The sequence below is a fragment of the Lissotriton vulgaris genome, chromosome 5 (assembly GCF_964263255.1).
Source record: "Lissotriton vulgaris chromosome 5, aLisVul1.2, whole genome shotgun sequence".
In the NCBI taxonomy this organism is placed as follows: Eukaryota; Metazoa; Chordata; class Amphibia; order Caudata; family Salamandridae; genus Lissotriton; species Lissotriton vulgaris.
Genome location: NC_141693.1, coordinates 434,036,502 through 434,057,594, shown reverse-complemented (window position 1 = coordinate 434,057,594; position 21,093 = coordinate 434,036,502). Strand labels below are relative to the sequence as shown.

Below are 21,093 nucleotides of genomic sequence, written 5' to 3'. Positions count from 1 at the left end.
TTTGCCGAGACAATCGGCCTCCCCGGTGGTGTAGTGGCATTTTTGTGGACCTTGGGCAGAAAGTACACCGTGGCTGTTTTAGGGAAATCCACTGTTAGATACTTTTTCTCATCAAGATCCAAAAGTTCATCCTTTTCCCACTGGTTTATTTTCCTGTCCAATTCCCTTTTGATGTTGTCGATGGGATTGGTGTTTAATTTTTCATAATGCTGTGGATTGTTCAATTGTTCCATTGCTTCCGCGATGTACAATTTTCGGTCCCATAAAACAATATTTCCGCCTTTATCAGCTGTTTTGATTTCAAAGGTTTCATTTTTGCGCAATGCGATTAAGGCTTCCCTCTCACTTTTGGATAGGTTGTTCTTGCTGTTATTTTTGATGTTTATTTTATAGAGGTCATGGATAACTGCTTCCTGAAATAGGTCAATTTTGTTTCCAGGCGCCAGTTGGGGATAAAACTTGGATTTTGCCTTGAAGCCACTAGTTCCTGCTCCCATTTGTGTTATGGCGTTTTCCAAGCTGATTTCATGACCATCCTCTGTGTTCAAATTCAATAAAGTTAAATAAGCCTCGGACTCCTTTGCCAACAGAGTGGATGTAGGTTTGGGCTGATTCTTCAAAATTTGGGGTTTGTTTTTTCTCTCCGCAAAGAATTTTGCTAGCTTTATTTTTCGAATGTAAAGGTATAAATCAATTCGTGTTTGTGCCAGGTCTATTTGTGATGTGGGGCAAAAATTGATTCCTTTTCTAAGCAATGATATTTCTGCCTCAGAGATTTCCTTTCCGGAGAGATTAATTATTTGCAGTTCTTCGTTTACTTCCCCCTCTTCTTCATTAGTCTTGTTTCTGTGCCAATTTTTTCGTTTGTAGCCGTTTCGCCTTGTACCTCTCCTTGTGTGGGTTTTGTAGATCTTGGTTGCCATGATCTTCCTCTTCCCCTTGCCCGACCACGCATATTTCTTTGCGCCCCGTGATTTTGTTCCCATTTCTGTTGTGAGAGAACCAGGCGCATGTCCCCTAAAAAAGCCTTTTGCTGTGGATCTAAGTTGGCGTCATCCTCACTTAGGTCAGCTGATGTTAACGACGTCATGCTCGAGGATGAACTGGCCGTGTTGGCTTTGGGTGGCCTGAAAGAGTCATATTTACGGGCGAACGTAAAAATGCGACCTTGTGCATAGTCATTGGCATCCCTCTCGAATTTGGTTTGCTTTCTTGCCCTTACTTCCTCCTCATGTTTTTCTATTTGTTTGTTTAAGTCCTCCTTAAATTTCGTCATTTCAGTATTGAGTTTGAGTCCATCAATTTCCTTTTCCAATGTTCGCAATTGTTCCTTAATCTTGTCAAGCGCTATTTCAATGTGTTTTACGAGTATCTTCAGTAGCCCCAAAGAGGAATTGATGGTGTGTTCACCCCACTCCTGGAGTAGTTCATTCGTGACATCCTGCTGGCTTGGCATTATTAGGATTCTTAAGCCACGAGGCACCCTCTCAACTTCCAAGTATTTTTGTAAGGAGATTAGCTCCCATGATTTATTTATTTCCTTTTTGTTTAGTTTCTCCCAAAGGCGCAGTTTGTCTTTGATGTCGTTTTTTTCGGGTTCCCTGTTGCTTTCAGTGGGGTTATTTGTATTTCCTTTATTGAACATGGTTACGATGAATTCCTTCCTTTTGGCATCCCGCCTATCCATGATTTTCCTCTTCCTTGTGCGACCCCCCAGCCGTGGATATTCCCAGTTTCAATCGTTGATTGCACTTTATCCCATCATGAATGATGAATGCTAATTGATTGCCTTGTTTTATAATTTAAAGTTTGACAAAATCAACTGTATTAATTATGGACACAACGGCACACTCCCTTAATTTTGTTATAAACTTTGGTTGTAAATTAGAGAAACCAACAGGGATGGCCAAAGAACTACATGTCCCAGAATGCTTAGTGTTAGTGGGTGGACTTGGCCAAAAAGAGGTGTGTTTTAAAATATACGTTGTTCCTTTAAGACTGTGAGTCCCAAGCACCAAACTGACCGTGACCAAGGCAGCGGACGCTGCCGAAACGCGTCGGTTGTTTTTTGTTTGACCCCCCATGGATTTGTAAAGCTAAATAAACATCACTACAAAGTAAAGCGATTGATAGTCCTTCTTGTCTGCGACTCCAAACATCCCCGGAATTGGGGAAAACCCTGTGTGAATTGTCAGCGGCTGGCTCTGCCGCAGGAGAAACGCGATCGGGAAAAGCAGCGCCTTGTGAGGAGAAAGGGAGCCAAGCGGAGGACATATATATATATATATATGAAACATAAGAAAAAAGAAAGAAGGACCTCCGGTAGGGCTGAGATTCATTTTAGCAACTTGAAACAAACGCACCTTCCATGTACGCGCCATACAGCCTAGACAGCAGTACTACCATCAGTTCACCCCAAAATTTCTCTTCGCGCTATTTGTGTACTTGCGTAATCTGATCTGGGTACAGTTCAGAATGGTAGTACTGGCCGTCGCAGTCGGTGGGTTCTTTAGGGTGCAAGTCGCTCATCTCCATTAATACGAAAGATGCTCAGACATGGCAATGTTGGAACATGCTTTATTCTTGACTTGAACCCAGTACACAGCGCAGAAGTAACAGGGTGCATCCACCTCCTCCTAGCTCCACGCTCTGTCAGTCTGCAGTGCCCTCATAGCATTCCACAGTCCGAAAAGGACCAAAGCCTTCTGAGAAAGGCACGGGGAACCCTACGAGTCCACCAACAGGCAAGAGAACTCACACAATGTAACACATGCCTCGTCCGTCATAAAATAAAAAGTGTGATAAACTACCGAACACGCTGGGAGCAGTCAATATAGCAGCAGTATACGATTCGACCCATGCAACGCGAAATTCAGGGTCAATCAATGTTAAAATGTCCACATATACCTTAAAGAAGCTACGCCGCGCACCCTTCGGATGGCCGTGGGCAGCAGCCAAAACTGCATGCTGCACCGACTTTTGCACAATTAAACATTTTCTGCATTTGCCACATAATCCATCATCTGCTGCATAATCTGCAGATTTGAACAAAACAAACCTTTCTAGCTCAAATGGCTCAAACGTTACCAAAAATGCAGCAACACATTTTACAGCGTGGTGGAAGGCCCTTTGCAAACCTAGAATGGTCACCTGTTACTTATTGCTAAATGTGGGTATTAGATTGGTACTAATGGTGTGGAAACCACTCTTGCTTCTTTCTGCGCCTCTTTTGCCTCTTTCTGCTTTTCTATTGCTTCTTTCTGCACCTTTCTTTCTTTTTCTGCACTTCTTTTGCCTCATTCTGCTCATCTCTTGCACTTTCTGCACCTCTCTTGCCTCTTTCTGCATCTCTGTTGTCCTTTCCGCACCTCACTTGCCTCTTGCTGTACCCCTCTTGCCTCTTTCTGCACCCTTCTTCCCTCTTTCTGCACCTCTTTTGCCTCTTTTTGTACCCCTGTTCTCTCTTCCTGTACCTCTCCTGCCTGTTTCTATACCTCGGTTGCTTCTTTCTGCACTTTTGTTTCCTCTTTCTGCACCCTCTTGCCTCTTCCTGCACCTGTGTTGCTTCTTTGTGCACTTCTCTTGCTTATTTCTGCTCCTCTGGTGCTTCTTCCTGCACCTGTAGTGTAGTTCCTATATTCCCAATAGGCTCTGCGCATTGGAAATACATATACTATAGTTTAGACGTAGGACTGAGGTCGACTAGGTCTCTATCGAATATATTAGACTTAATGGTGACTGCCAGCTAGCTCAGAGGTCACTAGAAACTTTCTTGAATTCACAAGAAGGGATTAGTTTCTGACAACCGCATAAACATGACAACTTTGTTTCCCAAGAATAAGAAATGTATCTCTAGAGTCGCGGAAACAATAGACAACTATTTCACTCAGTCAATCGTGCATGGTTCGTTTCACCAGAGGTGCAGAGAAATGGAGAGACAGGTGTTTTCAATAAAAAGTATTTATTGAACAGTCTTCTTTCTCAAGCATTGGAAATGAACTGCTGCAATCGTAATACTGGTTGCAAAGTATAATGTGTATTGTACGAAGAGTATTATAAAATAATACTGTAAAAGCATGGTATGGTTTCTAAGCCATATAAAATAACATAGAATACATACATTAATAAATAATGACTAAAAGTACTCAACTGGTGCTTCTAAAATACGCCTAACCCGGTGTACCTAACCTAGGTCTAGTACGAGGGAAGAAGTAAGTGAGGTGTTGCTTAAGTTTTAGTATTCTTTTTGCCAAGAATCTATTTCAAGAATTCTCTAAGGGTCTAATCAACTCTGTACCTTGGTTTAGAATGAAGGAGGTCTTGTATCTCTCTCTCAGGACTCGATTTTCCAGCAACCTGCAAGGGTAGCCTGGAAACACTGGAGCTGGATTTCTCGGCAGGAGAAAAGACAGCATCTCTCTCAGTGCGTCAGCTGGAGGGTCGGCTTCCTTCGGCACTTGCTGTAGCAGGATGCGTCGAGCAAGTAGATAGTCGAACTGCTCCAAACCACTGTGTGTTTGCTATGGCAAGTGTGGGCATATTTATACCTTGAAGGTGCCGAGTTTGACGTAAAGCTGGACATAATAATGTCATCAAAGAGTCTCAGTTCTTTGAAAACTCAGTGAGTTCTTTGACAAATCAATATTCAAGCAAGGGGAAGTCCCTAACACCAGAAGCCGAGTTTGCCAAGAGATCGTTGTCGATTATCGAAACTAGTGGAAGTAGCCATGCCGCATTTGGACTGCATGAGCTATGTCTAAATATGGTTATGATTTCTATGCCTATATAAGGACATGGTGATTTATACCTATATAAGGGCATGAATCGGGAAAATGACACTAGGGTCCTAAAATAATATACAACACCCACTCCTCTTTATTATGTATGACATTACTAAATGTAAGCACTAAGACATATCTAAAGTATGTGTTTACAATCCCACCCAAAAATTCATAAAATGCATTTGAAAATGGTTGTACACATAAAATGAGCATGTGTACAGTACGCATTTAAAAGCAATGATTCCATCGTAAGCATATAATATGATATTGGCAATGCTAACCGAATTAATGAAATGAAATGAAAAGAAAATTTATAAAGCGCGATGGCTACCATGGGGCGTCCCAGCGCTGCAGAGGTTGGGCTGGGCGGAGTACGCTAGAATTTAAAACAAATTATTAAGACGATTTATTAAAAAGCCAGGTTTTAAGTAGCTTTCGGAAAGTAAGCAGTTTAGGCTCTGATCTGATTGAGAGGGGGAGAGTGAAGTTACATTTATAAAATGGCTCTTAGTTACAGAAGAAAAGTCGAGACCATTCCATAGCAGATTATATAAACTGTTTTTGATTCCTGCATGAGGTCAATATTGTTTCTAGGAAGTATTCAAAGAATTCTTGTTCTCTAAGAATAGTTCTACTTTAAGCAGATTACTTTGTGCCAAAGTTCAGTTTTGGAAAAAAGTCAAATCAAACTGTAGAAAAATAGATTTCCAAAGCTAGAAGTGTTTGTTTTGAAAAGTGAAGGTCGAATTCAGAGTTCATAGAACGCTGTTTGCTAATTTCATAAGTTATTCTCGGTGTCAGGAGAAAACATTCTAGGTTGGCAAGGAAATCGTCTACCACAGTAGGTGAAAGTTGAACCACTTCATTAAGTAGGTCAATCGTATACAAATGAGGAGCATCGCCGTCACCGTCAATCGCATTAGGAATGTTCGCAGTAGATGGTACCTGTGTGCCAGTTGGTCACATATCTCACCCCCAGCTGGAATTGCCGGTGAGACCTCAAGGAATGCCGTCATCAGGATTGATAGCCGTTGGGGACAACATAATGCATGAGCTGTTACCGAACCAAACAAAGCGTCAACATCCGTTGGCAGTGCTGATGAAAGTGTCAGACAGATATCCAACATGCATTCCTCTCCACAAAGCAGGCATCGTAGAACAGGTGAGATGCAATCTTGCCAGATTTTTGTGAACGATAGGAACCACGTGGTATTCAGATCTCACAAACGAGTCAAGCCAAGAATCTGTGTTATGCGTTCAAGATACTGCATTGCCAGAAGAGTGTTCTCCATGGTAATCTGGGTATCGCTGGTGATTGGACTTGCCATATCGGAGCAGAAGGAAGAAGAATAGTATCCCTGCTACGAGTCCCAAAATGAGAGGCAGGCCGGCGAACACAGAGTGCACGAAGTTTGGAAAAATGCCTAGGATTGCTTCAAAGGGTGCTAACAGCCCCGAAAAAATTGTCTTAAATACATGTACAATACCACTGGTATCAGACATGTTTAAGATACGAGCCAACATTTCTGCGAAATGTATTGGCCAGTTTGTTGATAATAGGGCATGTATCTCTGCAGAGGACCTTGCAACTTGCAGATCATACGTCTCTCTGGACGAGGTCAGTGGCCAGTTTTTTGTAAAAGAATGGCTTTCATTCTGCTTAAAGTATCAATTCGTATAGAAGAGATGTTTAGTGAAGGCCATAACGGCGACTCCCCGTCTGTCTTAGTTTTAGGAAACAATACTTGCATACAAGTGACCCTGGCTGACACACTAACAAGATAGGCTATTCCTGGCATCATTCCACAACAGTTGTGATAATTCAACATTATGTAGCTCCCATTGGAAAGCTGCCCAAAAATTGGATCTATCACCGCTGCCGGGGAACCCTGCAGGTGGCATAATAAGTTGTTTGAGGAACCATCGCAGCCTCCATGCAAATTAATGCATTGACATAAAAGTGTACCACTTAGTGCGTTTTTGCAATTTTTACCACTAAGAAATAATTCCTTTCCCCCACTCCAACATTTGTGTGTGTATGGTAAATCCCAGGTCGACTTTATGTACTCTTTACCCAACCTTTCATACAGACCTGCTGGTATGTGTAAGTAATACTGAAACTGGAAAATCGTCACTGGTATCGTGATGGTGCCATGTATTATCCATTCAACTGCTGGCTTCTTAGAAACGGTTATTGGTAATCTTTCCAGTTTTTCTATGCTCAGCACCGTATAGTCTGCTTTGCTCTGTGCCAAAGAGATTTGTTTATCTGTAAGGTTAAATCCAGTAAACAATGACGTGGTGTTGATTAGACGCCAAGGCACATAGCCTGAATGAAGATGTTGTAACGTCCAGCCTAGCAGTATTATAGAACGCAATTGAGACTGGCCATGTTGTCACATGAGCAAGTCATGTTCCATTATGTCTATGGCAGAGGATACAATGCTGTCCAAAGAATAAATTCTGGATGACAGAGTTGTTAATCCATTTTCAACTACAGAGAGAGCTTTCTCTAAATTAATAGGATAAATTTCTCTTATTTGTTCTGCAGTTTCCATTTATGTGACTTTCCATGCTTCATTATAAGCAGCGTATATACCGGTGTATATATTACGTTTATGACGTCGTTTACGAGGTCCTTGTAAGAAGTCTCTTAAATCAACGCCTTCTTTAAGTAAAGTTAAGTGTTGTTTTATATCTGGGAGTGTGGATTTTTGTAGCCACTCAAGGCACAGTTTCCTACACTGTAAGTTGTTATTATCCCTGAATGTTATCTCTGGACCTATCTTGGATCTGGCCCAGTTACTGTAAACCCTTGTGTCTTGTTCAGGAATCTATCTTGACCGTTATTCGTGTCTGTGGGCCAGATTAACCATTTTTTCCAATCAGGATTAGTTCTGTGTGTTGCAAAATGTAGTTTACGTCTACCTCTTCATATGTAGTTCCATTACTATCAGGTGTGTGTTTAGGTATGGACGGTTTGTTTAAGTCTTTTATCTTAGCTAAGCCAAGACAAGATGTCTGTCTCTGTGACCACGGAACTCCCTCGTCACCACGGGAGCCCCGCAACACCACCACTTACTTCCCTCACCCGCGAGGCTCTGGATGTATTGCGGCAGGCCCCGCCCAACACTAAGCGGCCTCGGCTCTGCTTCTGGGTTGCTGCGGGCAGCGCGGCGGCTCTTCCCTTCTTTTTTTGTCATTGGCCCCAAGCTGCGGCAGTGTTATCAGCGGCTCTGAAGCACGTGGTAGGCTCCCGCCAAATTAGTATAAAAACCGCGGGGTAGGCTCCTGCTGGTTTTAAGTCAGCACAAGGGCGAGAATACGCGGGTTGGGCACCGGCTTAATTTACATAAGCCACAGCTCGGCACACACGCGGGGTAGGCTCCCGCTGATCTCACTAAGCACCAGGGCGCAAACACGCGGGGTAGGCACCCGCTGTATTTTTAAGTGGTCCCAGGGGCATCAAAACCACGGGGTAGGCTCCCACGGCGCTTCAAAATAAAAAAGCTCTTCTTGGCCATACAGCGCTGCTGGATCATGAAGTATAGCGCTTAACAGGCGCTAAGCAGCCTCACCAACTTCAGGGGCAAAAGACAGTGCTCCTCTTCTCCCGGCCAAGAGAAGTCCAGAGAGGTGTGGCTTGCGTAGATCCCCCAATTCTTTTCTACCCAGAATCCCCTGCAAACCTCATATTTAGCTAAAATAATCAAATTGTCCTCACATTTCTGTGTGAGATCACGGCACCAGCACAAATGTCCTACCACCCAGCTTTCCCCTCAGTTTCCCCATACAAATGATACCTCACTTGTGTGGGTGTCCAAAGCAGAGTCAGCCTAAAAACGTATAAAAAAAAACTGTTCTTATGAACACACTTAATCTCTACACATTTATGGCTCTTACCTGTTGCAGGCACTTAGCCCATCCACACACGTGAGGTATCATTTTCATCAGGAGACCAAGGCAGGGCTCAAAAAATCCACACACCCACTCGCTGTGGCGAGGTAGATTGAATCAGGACGAGCTATTTTTAAGGTTCACTTACCCGCTGGGCAAGTTCACAACAGGTGTTCTTGTTTAAAAAGTGAATGAGAATGCCAAAATACGTGCCCCTTAATAAAGAGGAGCAACCCTTGCCCAAGGGGCTGCTCCCCAACAATGCCGAATCAATTATTCCCTGGTGGCTAGTGGCTTCAGCCCCGGCCTAAAAATATGGCTTATCTACCCCCAAGTAGGGCAGGCAGAAATGGACAAAATACATGTCCCTTATATAGGGGAGCGGCCCTTGCCCAGAGGGCCACTCCCCAAGATGGCCAAATCGTTCATTCCCTGGTGGCTAGTGGCCTCTGCCACCCTTCAGGTCAGATTGGGCTAAAAATATGGTTGATCTGCCCCATAGGGGGGCAGAAACTGCCAAAATATATAGCCCCTCAAGTGGAGCGACCCTTGCACAAGAAGCCACTCCCAAAACAATATTCATGCAGAAAAAAATCCTTGGTGGCCTAGCGGCTTCTGCCCCCTTGGGCCTGATTTGTCCCCAAGGGGTGCAGAAACGGCCACAACATTTGCCCCCTAAAGGGGAGCAACCCTTGCCCAAGGGGCTGTTTCCTCAAAACAATAAGCAACGTCAAGTATCCCTGGTGGCCTATTGAACATTCTTGCTGCACTATTGCATCCCCAGCCATGATCGTGAAGCCGGAATGCACTGCAAAGGGACATCGTTTGAAAGAAAAAACGTTTCCTTTCCCCCGATTTGTCTGTGTACTCCCAACACTGATTGTGTCAGGACGGAACTTATTTGTCCTCAGCACCATCGACGATAACGGAATTGTTCCGTCCTCAGCACTGAAGGGGTTAAAGAGATTTCCTCATTGCGATTACATCAGCTCATGGTGTGAAGTTCAGGCTTTTTCAGTGTAACAGTCCTATAGCACTTTTTAGGTCTCGGAACTGCGAACAGATTGCGAAGCAATCTGTCGTTCCGAGAATCTATTGCAATCATTCTGGCTTTCAAGGAGTCAAGGGAGACAGACAAGTGAGGTGCACGCGCAACCTTGGAACTGGGATCAGGTCGCGCGCGCTTCCTGTCTCCCATGACTCCTTGGAAGCAGAGTCACACGCACGCACACACATACAGACCCCCCCCCCTCGCCGCACATACACACACTCACATACACACACTCACACACACACATACAGAACATCCCCCCCTCGCCGCAGCGCATGCGCACGCACACACAGAGACACCCCCCCCTTCCTACCTCGTCTCGGCGTGTCTTTGCGCTCCATGGTGACGTTCGCCAAATGAGGGTGAGCACTGGACAGACTGTCTTGCACAAGGACGGGCAGGTGCACAGTCGTCAACAGGCCCCCAACAAGTCACCGAGCACCTAAGGAGGGGCCCCCTCTTTCAACAGGACAACCCGGCTTGCCCCAGTCACGTGCCGTCCCTGCCTCTCAGATTGCGTGCTAGTGCTCGAGCGCAGCCGCCGTTCACGGCTGTACGTTTTTGTGTCCCATAAAATGTGTCCTTCGAATATATTTGATTTAACGTTGCCACTAACGGGTTATGCATTTTGGGTATTGAATGTATGTTTGTTTAATTTCACCACTTCATTCGTCTATAAACATGCGCTACTCCCCTTTGTCACTTGGGTCAGAGAAAAAAATAAAGATAATGTTTTGGTATTTTGGAAATGCCAAGTGCTAAGTGATTACGCCAACTCCATTTTGTACATTAATGCATCGTTGTGGTTACCGGTTCTATTATCACTTCAGCGTTTTCATATCGAGTCTTTTGTGGTAGTTTTGTCAACTTCTTTAAATTAGGGTCATTTTAAGAATGTGGGGGTCCTCGAACAAGAACTATACTTGGGGGAGGCTGTTCAGTTCAACTGTTTTATTTATACTGTTTTATTTATTCTAATGCAAGTAGCATGGTGCTAAACAACATTGAATTTTATGCGAAATGTTGTGACGCAGTAATCTATACACAGGAACTATAAACGTCCCTTTCCCGGAGGTGCCGTGCGGGGTTTAAGGCTTGGAACGTGTGCCCTCTGGGCAAACTTGCCCATATATGTAAAAGCCTGAGCTGTAACTTATCAAATATTTTACTTTGCGCACCCTCGTCCCCTTGCTTTACCCAGAAGTACATAGGGGCTTATTTACAAGCCCCTTGGTCTGCCGGTGCGCCACTTTTAATTGCAGGAAAAAGGGACTCAACGGTGGCGCAAGGGGCTTGTAAAAAGCCCCATAGTGTATATGTTTATACATTTTCGACTTGTTGTAGGATGCTAACCCACTTAGTGCAGATGAACCATAACCACTTAAGAAGATGTAGACAAAAACCTTCACATTCAATGTATTTTCCATATACTATGGCTTGCATAGTCTGATAATTACATTAGAAAAATTGGTCATACTTTTCTGTATTTTCATCCGTTTGACCCAGCGTGCACGCGGTCGCACTTCCTTTTACATGGAAGACAGTAAAATGTCTTGCATCCCCACCACCACTGCCATGCAAACACGCACACCACCACTGCCATGCACACACAGACACCACCAGCTGAGTGCAGAGTGCTGAGTAGTGAGTAGTGAGTTTCCAGAGTGCAGAGTAGTGAGTGCAAATTAGTGAGTAGTGAGTGCAGAGTAGTGAGTGCAGAGTAGTGAGTAGTGAGTGCAGAGTAGTGAGTAGTGAGTGCAGAGTAGTGAGTGCAGAGTAGTGAGTGCAGAGTAGTGAGTGCAGAGTAGTGAGTAGTGAGTGCAGAGTAGTGAGTAGTGAGTGCACAGTAGTGAGTAGTGAGTGCACAGTAGTGAGTGCACAGTAGTGAGTGCACAGTAGTGAGTAGTGAGTGCAGAGTAGTGAGTAGTGAGTGCAGAGTAGTGAGTAGTGAGTGCAGAGTAGTGAGTAGTGAGTGCACAGTAGTGAGTAGTGAGTGCAGAGTAGTGAGTGCAGAGTAGTGAGTGCAGAGTAGTGAGTAGTGAGTGCACAGTAGTGAGTGCAGAGTAGTGAGTTGTGAGTGCACAGTAGTGAGTGCAGAGTAGTGAGTCGTGAGTGCACAGTAGTGAGTGCAGAGTAGTGAGTAGTGAGTGCAGAGTAGTGAGTGCAGAGTAGTGAGTAGTGAGTGCACAGTAGTGAGTAGTGAGCGCAGAGTAGTGAGTGCAGAGTAGTGAGTAGTGAGTGCACAGTAGTGAGTGCAGAGTAGTGAGTAGTGAGTGCAGAGTAGTGAGTGCAGAGTAGTGAGTGCAAAGTAGTGAGTGCAGAGTAGTGAGTAGTGAGTGCACAGTAGTGAGTGCAGACTAGTGAGTGCACAGTAGTGAGTGCAGAGTAGTGAGTAGTGAGTGCAGAGTAGTGAGTGCAGAGTAGTGAGTGCAGAGTAGTGAGTGCAGAGTGGTGAGTGCAGAGTGGTGAGTGCAGAGTGGTGAGTGCAGAGTAGTGAGTGCAGAGTAGTGAGTGCAGAGTAGTGAGTGCAGAGTAGTGAGTGGTGAGTGCAGAGTAGTGAGTGCAGAGTAGTGAGGGCAGAGTAGTGAGTGGTGAGTGCAGAGTAGTGAGTGCAGAGTAGTGAGTAGTGAGTGCAGAGTAGTGAGTGCAGAGTAGTGAGTAGTGAGTGCAGAGTAGTGAGTAGTGAGTGCAGAGTAGTGAGTGCAGAGTAGTGAGTGCAGAGTAGTGAGTAGTGAGTGCAGAGTAGTGAGTGCAGAGTAGTGAGTAGTGAGTGCAGAGTAGTGAGTGCAGAGTAGTGAGTGCAGAGTAGTGAGTGCAGAGTAGTGAGTGCAGAGTAGTGAGTGCAGAGTAGTGAGTGCAGAGTAGTGAGTGCAGAGTAGTGAGTGCAGAGTAGTGAGTGCAGAGTAGTGAGTGCAGAGTAGTGAGTAGTGAGTGCAGAGTAGTGAGTACAGAGTAGTGAGTACTGAGTAGTGAGTAGTGAGTGCAGAGTAGTGAGTAGTGAGTGCAGAGTAGTGAGTAGTGAGTGCAGAGTAGTGAGTGCAGAGTAGTGAGTGCAGAGTAGTGAGTGCAGAGTAGTGAGTAGTGAGTGCACAGTAGTGAGTGCACAGTAGTGAGTAGTGAGTGCAGACTAGTGAGTAGTGAGTGCAGAGTAGTGAGTGCAGAGTAGTGAGTAGTGAGTGCAGAATTGTGAGTGCAGAGTAGTGAGTAGTGAGTGCAGAGTAGTGAGTGCAGAGTAGTGAGTAGTGAGTGCAGAGTAGTGAGTGCAGAGTAGTGAGTACAGAGTAGTGAGTAGTGAGTGCAGAGTAGTGAGTACAGAGTAGTGAGTAGTGAGTGCAGAGTAGTGAGTGCAGAGTAGTGAGTAGTGAGTAGTGAGTGCAGAGTAGTGAGTAGTGAGTAGTGAGTGCAGAGTAGTGAGTAGTGAGTGCAGAGTAGTGAGTGCAGAGTAGTGAGTGCAGAGTAGTGAGTGCAGAGTAGTGAGTAGTGAGTGCAGAGTAGTGAGTACATAGTAGTGAGTAGTGAGTACAGAGTAGTGAGTAGTGAGTGCAGAGTAGTGAGTAGTGAGTCCAGAGTAGTGAGTGCAGAGTAGTGAGTGCAGAGTAGTGAGTGCAGAGTAGTGAGTGCAGAGTAGTGAGTGCAGAGTAGTGAGTAGTGAGTGCTGAGTAGTGAGTGCAGAGTAGTGAGTGCACAGTAGTGAGTAGTGAGTGCAGACTAGTGAGTAGTGAGTGCAGAGTAGTGAGTGCAGAGTAGTGAGTAGTGAGTGCAGAATCGTGAGTGCAGAGTAGTGAGTAGTGAGTGCAGAGTAGTGAGTAGTGAGTGCAGAGTAGTGAGTGCAGAGTAGTGAGTAGTGAGTGCAGAGTAGTGAGTGCAGAGTAGTGAGTAGTGAGTGCAGTGAGTAGTGAGTGCAGAGTAGTGAGTAGTGAGTGCACAGTAGTGAGTAGTGAGTGCACAGTAGTGAGTAGTGAGTGCAAGGTAGTGAGTAGTGAGTGCAGAGTAGTGAATGCAGAGTAGTGAGTAGTGAGTGCAGAGTAGTGAGTAGTGAGTCCAGAGTAGTGAGTGCAGAGTAGTGAGTAGTGAGTGCAGAGTAGTGAGTAGTGAGTGCAGAGTGGTGAGTGCAGAGTAGTGAGTAGTGAGTGCAGTGAGTAGTGAGTGCAGAGTAGTGAGTAGTGAGTGCACAGTAGTGAGTAGTGAGTGCACAGTAGTGAGTAGTGAGTGCAAGGTAGTGAGTAGTGAGTGCAGAGTAGTGAATGCAGAGTAGTGAGTAGTGAGTGCAGAGTAGTGAGTAGTGAGTCCAGAGTAGTGAGTGCAGAGTAGTGAGTAGTGAGTGCAGAGTAGTGAGTAGTGAGTGCAGAGTGGTGAGTGCAGAGTAGTGAGTGCAGAGTAGTGAGTACAGAGTAGTGAGTGCAGAGTAGTGAGTAGTGAGTGCAGAGTAGTGAGTAGTGAGTGCAGAGTAGTGAATAGTGAGTGCAGAGTAGTGAGTAGTGAGTGCAGAGTAGTGAATAGTGAGTGCAGAGTAGTGAGTGCAGAGTAGTGAGTGCAGAGTAGTGAGTGCAGAGTAGTGAGTAGTGAGTGCAGAGTAGTGAGTAGTGAGTGCAGAGTAGTGAGTGCAGAGTAGTGAGTGCAGAGTAGTGAGTGCAGAGTAGTGAGTGAGTGCAGAGTAGTGAGTGAGTGCAGAGTAGTGAGTGAGTGCAGAGTAGTGAGTGAGTGCACAGTAGTGAGTGCACAGTAGTGAGTGAGTGCACAGTAGTGAGTGCACAGTAGTGAGTAGTGAGTGCACAGTAGTGAGTGAGTGCACAGTAGGGAGTGCACAGTAGTGAGTAGTGAGTGCACAGTAGTGAGTAGTGAGTGCACAGTAGTGAGTAGTGAGTGCACAGTAGTGAGTAGTGAGTGCACAGTAGTGAGTGCACAGTAGTGAGTGCAGAGTAGTGAGTATTGAGTGCAGAGTAGTGAGTAGTCAGTGCAGAGTAGTGAGTAGTGAGTGCAGAGTAGTGAGTAGTGAGTGCACAGTAGTGAGTGCACAGTAGTGAGTGCAGAGTAGTGAGTAGTGAGTGCAGAGCAGTGAGTGCAGAGCAGTGAGTGCAGAGCAGTGAGTGTGCAGGGTGAACAATTCCAATCCATACCACATAATTCCATTACACACCACATGCATACACTCCATAACACATGGCTAAAAGACATTGCCATTTACAATGCCATTAGCTCTAACTCAAATAAATCCGAGACCTATTGCATTTCCAATGCTTGTTTCCTTTTTCGGCATTCTTGCCAAAAGTTGTGACTCTGTTCCACATTGGGCAATCCTTCACAGTGTCTGCTCTCTCTCATCCCTCGAAAGAGGAGCGGCTTCATTGACATGACTCCAAAAAGGCTTTAACCTTTTACATTGATTGAACCATGGGCCAATCAACTTGTTGTGGGGTTCTCCAGAGCAAAGAAATGGAAGCTGTGCAGAAGAGGACAATGTCAAGTTGCATGGTCCTCTGCATTAAGCTCTGCTACGCACTTGCCAAGAAGCAGCCCCCGGAAGGTCTGAAAGCACATTCTACCAGGGCTAAGGCTGCTACCAGTGTGTTGGCTCGCTGAGACCTCTGCCAAACTGCATCATGGGCATCAGTGCATACGTTCAGCCAGCACTACTTCCTTGACAGACAGGTCTGGTGCTAAGACCATTTTGTCCGCTCGTTCGTAGAAGACATTTTGGTCTAAGTTCATGGCACAGACCCTCCACTTGTGGAGGTGCTGCTTTGCTATCTTGTCTAAGGCGAGGAATCTGCGGTTAGAAGTATCCATCAGCAGTACAGGTTGATTCACTTTGGTAGTGCTCTTTACAGTGGATATGATCTCATACTGCAGATTGCTCGCTGCCCTTCCACCTCTCTTTTTTGTGGAGTGATTTCTTGTATTAAAAAAGGGCCAAGTTAGGATTCAGTACACTGGTACAATATGTTTTTCATGCTCTGTGTCTGAGGGTGTGGCTAGGGAAAATGAAGACATTGACATCAGCATGTAGGGTGGGCACTTGAGATTTGGCTCTGTTCCGTCACTTCGGGGTAGTGTGGCGTCGGAACAGAGCCACACATCATCACCTAGAAGCGCGTGGGAGCACTGCTCTTTGAAATGTTCTGTAAACAATCTGGCCTCTGTGAGTAGTATAGTATGAGGAATCTGTAGTTTGTTAGTTTTGAATCCCATGATGATATGCAAGCTGGACAACTACTCTTGTAGGCAAGTATTTTTTTGGGGGGGGGGTTTGCAGCATGGATGTGGACACCTTACGAGCGCATGCATCTCTACATAAAGACATGCAGGAAATGAAGATAGATTCTCCAGGGTAATTCACTTGAACCTATTTATTTGATAGCTGAAGTACTTAACCATCCACATTTAGTTTACTCAAATTGGCACAGTAACTAAGGGTCAGATAAAACTGTTTCAGAAGTGCACAGTGACTTATTAAATAGTGGTGTGTATACAAAAAGTGCCAATAAATAGTATCAATCATTTTATAAATATTCAAATTCTCTAGAAAATATCAAATGTAATCTCTCCTTCAACCCAAAAAGTCAGCGTTCGATCCTTTTTAATCATAAATGTGGCTGCTCATCATTTGACAGACTACTCTAAGAACATCCCCAGTTCTGAAACAATACAAAAGATTCAGTTCATCATTCCTGTGTAACCCAAAGCCTATGTAGACTCCAGGTTCTATACAAGTATGTGGTGATGCCAGTGGAATGTATTGTGTGTGATGTCACCTGGAATGTAATGTGCCGGCACGAGCGCGCTGCCTGTCGCGAAGGACAGTTGCTGCCTGTGCCTCTGGTCAGACAGGACGGCTCTCTGTACTGCCAATAAATACTTTTACTGGATCGCCTGGCTTTTGGTGTTACTTCTGGAGAAACCCACATCTAATCTTAAGACTGAAATGTTTCACAATAATCCTCAGGTGGTGGTTCTCCAAGATGATATACAATTTTTTTCATGAACTGGAGCAGAACATGATATAGCTCTTGATGAGGTGTTTAGTATCTTAGAGAAAAGAGGTGTGACTTTACAAAAAAATAAGTGTACATTATAAGCCAAAGAAATTGAGAAATTAGGACACATCATCTCAGAACATGGCATTAAACCAAGACCGGATTAGTCAAAAGTATTGTTGATGCCCCGGCACTGCAAAATAGGGAACGACTCATGTAATTTCTAGGCATGCGTGAATTTTATGCTAAATTTATGAAGGATTTGGCCAAGACAACTGACTGCTTCAGTGCATTGTTGAAAAAAAGAGCAGTATATTTGTGGGCTGAAGAGTGTTAAAAGGGATTTCAAGCAATAAAAAATCACATAATCAAAGCATTGTATCCATTTGTGGAGGGTAGGCAGGCTGTTGTCACTTTAGATGCATGTGAATATGGCTTGGGGGCAGTACTCTCACAATGTGAGGGTGAGAAAGAACACAGGTTTGGGTTTGCTTCAAGAATGCTACGTCTTGTAGAACAAAAGTACTCTGTCATAGGGAAAGAGCTGTTAGCATGTGTGTGGAGTGTAGAGAAGTTCAAACAATATATGTTGGGCAAATTTTTTGTTTTGAAGATGGATCATCGACCGTTAGTTCATATTTTGTCTGGTAGAAAGGTTGAACATACTACTGCTCATTTAGCAAGGTCTGCCAAGCTCCTGGAATATACTTTTACAGTTGTATATATTCGGGTAGAAAAAAACGAGAGCGTATTGTCTGTCTAGGTTGCCAATTGTAGAAACAGAGGAACAAGACTGGGAAATAGAAGTTGAAGAATGTTTTGTAGCCTGCATTAATCAAAGCAGTCTGTTTATTGCTGAAGTCGAGTGGATAACTGCAGCTGGCAATGATATCACTCTAAAAGAAGTCATTTTTTTGATTAGGAAGGGTTGGCCCAAAGAAAAGAATCTTACACCGGAGTTACAAATGTATTGGAAAAGTTCTGATGAATTATCAGTTGAGGGTAGTAAGGGGAGACAAACTAGTTCCACCTGAATGTTTGCGGTAGAAAATAATTTCTGCAGCCCATGTGGGTCATTTAGGTTCTACCATCACAAAAAGAAAGATCAGAACTGATTTTTGGTGGCCAAGAATGGATGCTCAGATTGATGATCTTGTACGACAGTGTGTGAGATGCAACTCTAGTAATAAAACATAGGTCATGGAGGGAGTTGGTGAGTCCTTTGTTTCTCCACCTGAAAGGGCCTGGCAGAAATTAGGAATGGATGTTTTAGGCCCGTTCCACATACTACCTCAAAGTATGAGATATTTCCTGGTTTTAGTAGATCATCTGTCTAGGTGGGTTGAACTGGAGCCCATTAACTTTCCGACTCCAAAGAGTGTGATCAGTTGCCTGATCAAAATATTCCTCAGAGAAGGTTTTCCAGAGGAGATTTTGGCAGACAATGGAGTTCAATTTGTTTTGCAAGCAATCAATCAATTCTTACGTACTTGTGGAAGTAAGCACATCAGAACTCCTCTCTATCACCCACAAAGCAACAGCAAGGTGGAACGGTTTAACAAAGTGGTTGTGGAATTTGCAAGCCGCCTAAAGGAGTAAGGCATGTGTTCTTAAGACTATAAAAGATTTGGTGTGGCCAGACCACACACTACCGCACTTTGCTACAACCATCAGCCCATTTCAGCTTATAAGTGGTCGGAAGGCTCCCACACAGTTGTATTCATTTTGGATGATTAAGACTTTCCATGAAGGTTGCAATATGAAGCAAGTGTGGGAGTTAGCAAACAGAAAGTCAAGCGATGTCAATAAAAAGGATTGTAAATCTATAACTTGCAGGGAGGCACATAAATTGAATGACAATAATTGGTTAAAGTAAAAAAAATCAGACCTAAGGACATGGTTTTCTGACGAAAAAAAAGCCAAATTGTAATCCTATTCTTACTGTCAATATGTACTTCATGGAAAAATATATAGCAGTCTGCCCATGAACACTTGAGGCATCATTCCTTCCTCCAAACCCAAGTGAAGTCCTTTACTCTCCTCACTGTTCATTTGTTGGTTGTTCCAGGAAGCTGCAGAAGTGCAGTTATTTGATGATGTTTTCATGGTTCTTTGACACCACCTATTTTTTGCAATCTGAAGTGAACCTGGTCTGCACAGACCATTGACAAGTGCCTCACATTTCTAATCTCTTCTTTCCCTTTCACTGAGGTCTCCCACCAGTGACGTTAGTTAGCTATTTACTTCTTGTGCTAATTCGATCTAACCTTTGCTTCCCTTTCAGTGGTTACCAAGGTCTTATAGAATGCATGCTGAAGTCCCTTCCCAAAGAGAGGATTTTGCTGAACAAATGTGTCCAGACTGTTCATTGGAAGGGAACCTTCAAAGGACGGTATGACGAGCGCATCTATCCCATCCAGGTGGAGTGCGAAGATGGGGACACTTTCAATGCGGATCACGTGATTATTACTGTGCCCCTGGGTGAGTCTATGCTTTCTATACAATTTGCTTCTGATGCAAGGGAGGATGGGTGGGCCAGTTGGTACTGATAATTCAAATGCAAAGATTTCAAATTTCCCAAACGTTACATTATTCTGTCTTCTCTTAGTGCTGAGCCCCATTAGATCAATAAATAAGTATGGCACAGTTCATACCTCTCGATTTTGGAAAAGGGGGTGGTGATGGACAGAGTTTCTGAATGATGCAGAATACTCCTACCCAGTCAAGAGATCAGGGCTTGATCCATCACTGTTTTTTAGCTCACTGCACCATCCCAGCTCAGAACCTGGCTACATGCAAATTAGTCTGTTCCTGTCCCAGTGCATGATGGGAAGAGGGCAAACCAAACTACCAAGCCAATTCTTATACTGGGAAGGAAACAAGCTTCCGGGGACCGGTTTCTGGCATTTCAGCCATCGTTGGCCCTGCTTGCTTGAATCCTGATGGTGCAATGAGCAAGGGCCTCACGTCTGAGTATACCGCCCACACATAGTGTGGACAAAATCGATTTTGGAAAAGGGGGTGGTGATGGACAGAGTTTCTGAATGATGCAGAATACTCCTACCCAGTCAAGAGATCAGGGCTTGATCCATCACTGTTTTTTAGCTCACTGCACCATCCCAGCTCAGAACCTGGCTACATGCAAATTAGTCTGTTCCTGTCCCAGTGCATGATGGGAAGAGGGCAAACCAAACTACCAAGCCAATTCTTATACTGGGAAGGAAACAAGCTTCCGGGGACCGGTTTCTGGCATTTCAGCCGTCGTCGGCCTGGCTTGCTTGAATCCTGATGGTGCAATGAGCAAGGGACTCACGTCTGAGTATACCCTCCCACACATAGTGTGGACAAAATCGATTTTGGAAAAGGGGGTGATGATTGACAGAGTTTCTGAATGATGCAGAATACTCCTACCCGGTCAAGAGATCAGGGCTTGATCCATCCCTGTTTTTTAGCTCACTGCACCATCCCAGTCAGAACCTGGCTACATGCAAATTAGTCTGTTCCTGTCCCAGTGCATGATGGAAAGAGGGCAAACCAAACTTCATACCTCTCCCCATGAGCTGATAAGAGCATAACAGCTTTTTTTCACAGGCACTGATTAATGGGCAGAGTGATGACAATACCCCTAGACTTTTTAAGATCACACTCAACTGTTTAGAATTGAGTTTAACTATGGAAATTGATTTCTCTGTATTTAACTTGCCTTTTTTTAGGTCTTGGCTAGAGACCGCATGCGCTGTCTCGAAGAAACATGTTGTATATATTTTGTGGGCTTCAGTCCGCCCATAGGCTTCCCATTTGCTGCCTCCGTCGTCGCTCTTATATTCTTTCTCCCCATTTACCCACGGCATGTTTTTGTCATGCCCCTTCCTGTGTTTAGCTGTACCCGAGAGCAAGGACCAATAATTATACTATTCCTCCACTGCTTTCATTTCAGGATCTGCTTCAGGAACTACTTCTTGTTTGTTAAAGCGCACATAACAGTTGAGCGCTCGTGTTTTTCCTCGCTGCTCCAAGCTCCTCAGTAACCAGGCTGTAAATCATGTTCTTATCTCAACACATTTGCTGTGGATTGGAAAACTGAAGTCAATTGCCAGACGCTGTTTTCCTAGTGCGCCTGTTTAGCTATTTTATACATGATTGGTGTATGTCAACACTCTTGTCCGGTACCGGTATGATAGACTTGTAATTCTGCGTGCCCTTGATTGACTCTCAAAACATGTGGTTAAAACACACTTCTATCACTTCAATTTAGAGATTTTATTTGGGTGTGTTTTTAAAAACAAAATCAAGTGATGTTTAAGCGCATGTTGTAAAAGTAATTCACATGCATTCATAATTAAATGTAATGCTGCACCGGCAAATCAAAGGTAAATACTTTCAACATACT

At 44.3% G+C, this 21,093-nt stretch overlaps 1 protein-coding gene across 3 annotated transcripts in view; it reads left to right on the top strand.

Annotated features, from left to right (window-relative positions):
* PAOX (polyamine oxidase) overlaps positions 1-21,093 on the top strand; it is a 747,166-nt gene that overhangs the window by 351,872 nt on the left and 374,201 nt on the right. For all 3 annotated transcript variants that reach the window (XM_086921851.1, XM_086921853.1, XM_086921852.1), the window contains one exon: positions 18,988-19,184. In XM_086921851.1, coding sequence (XP_086777977.1) covers positions 18,988-19,184 — 197 coding nt within the window. The remainder of the gene's footprint in view (positions 1-18,987; positions 19,185-21,093) is intronic.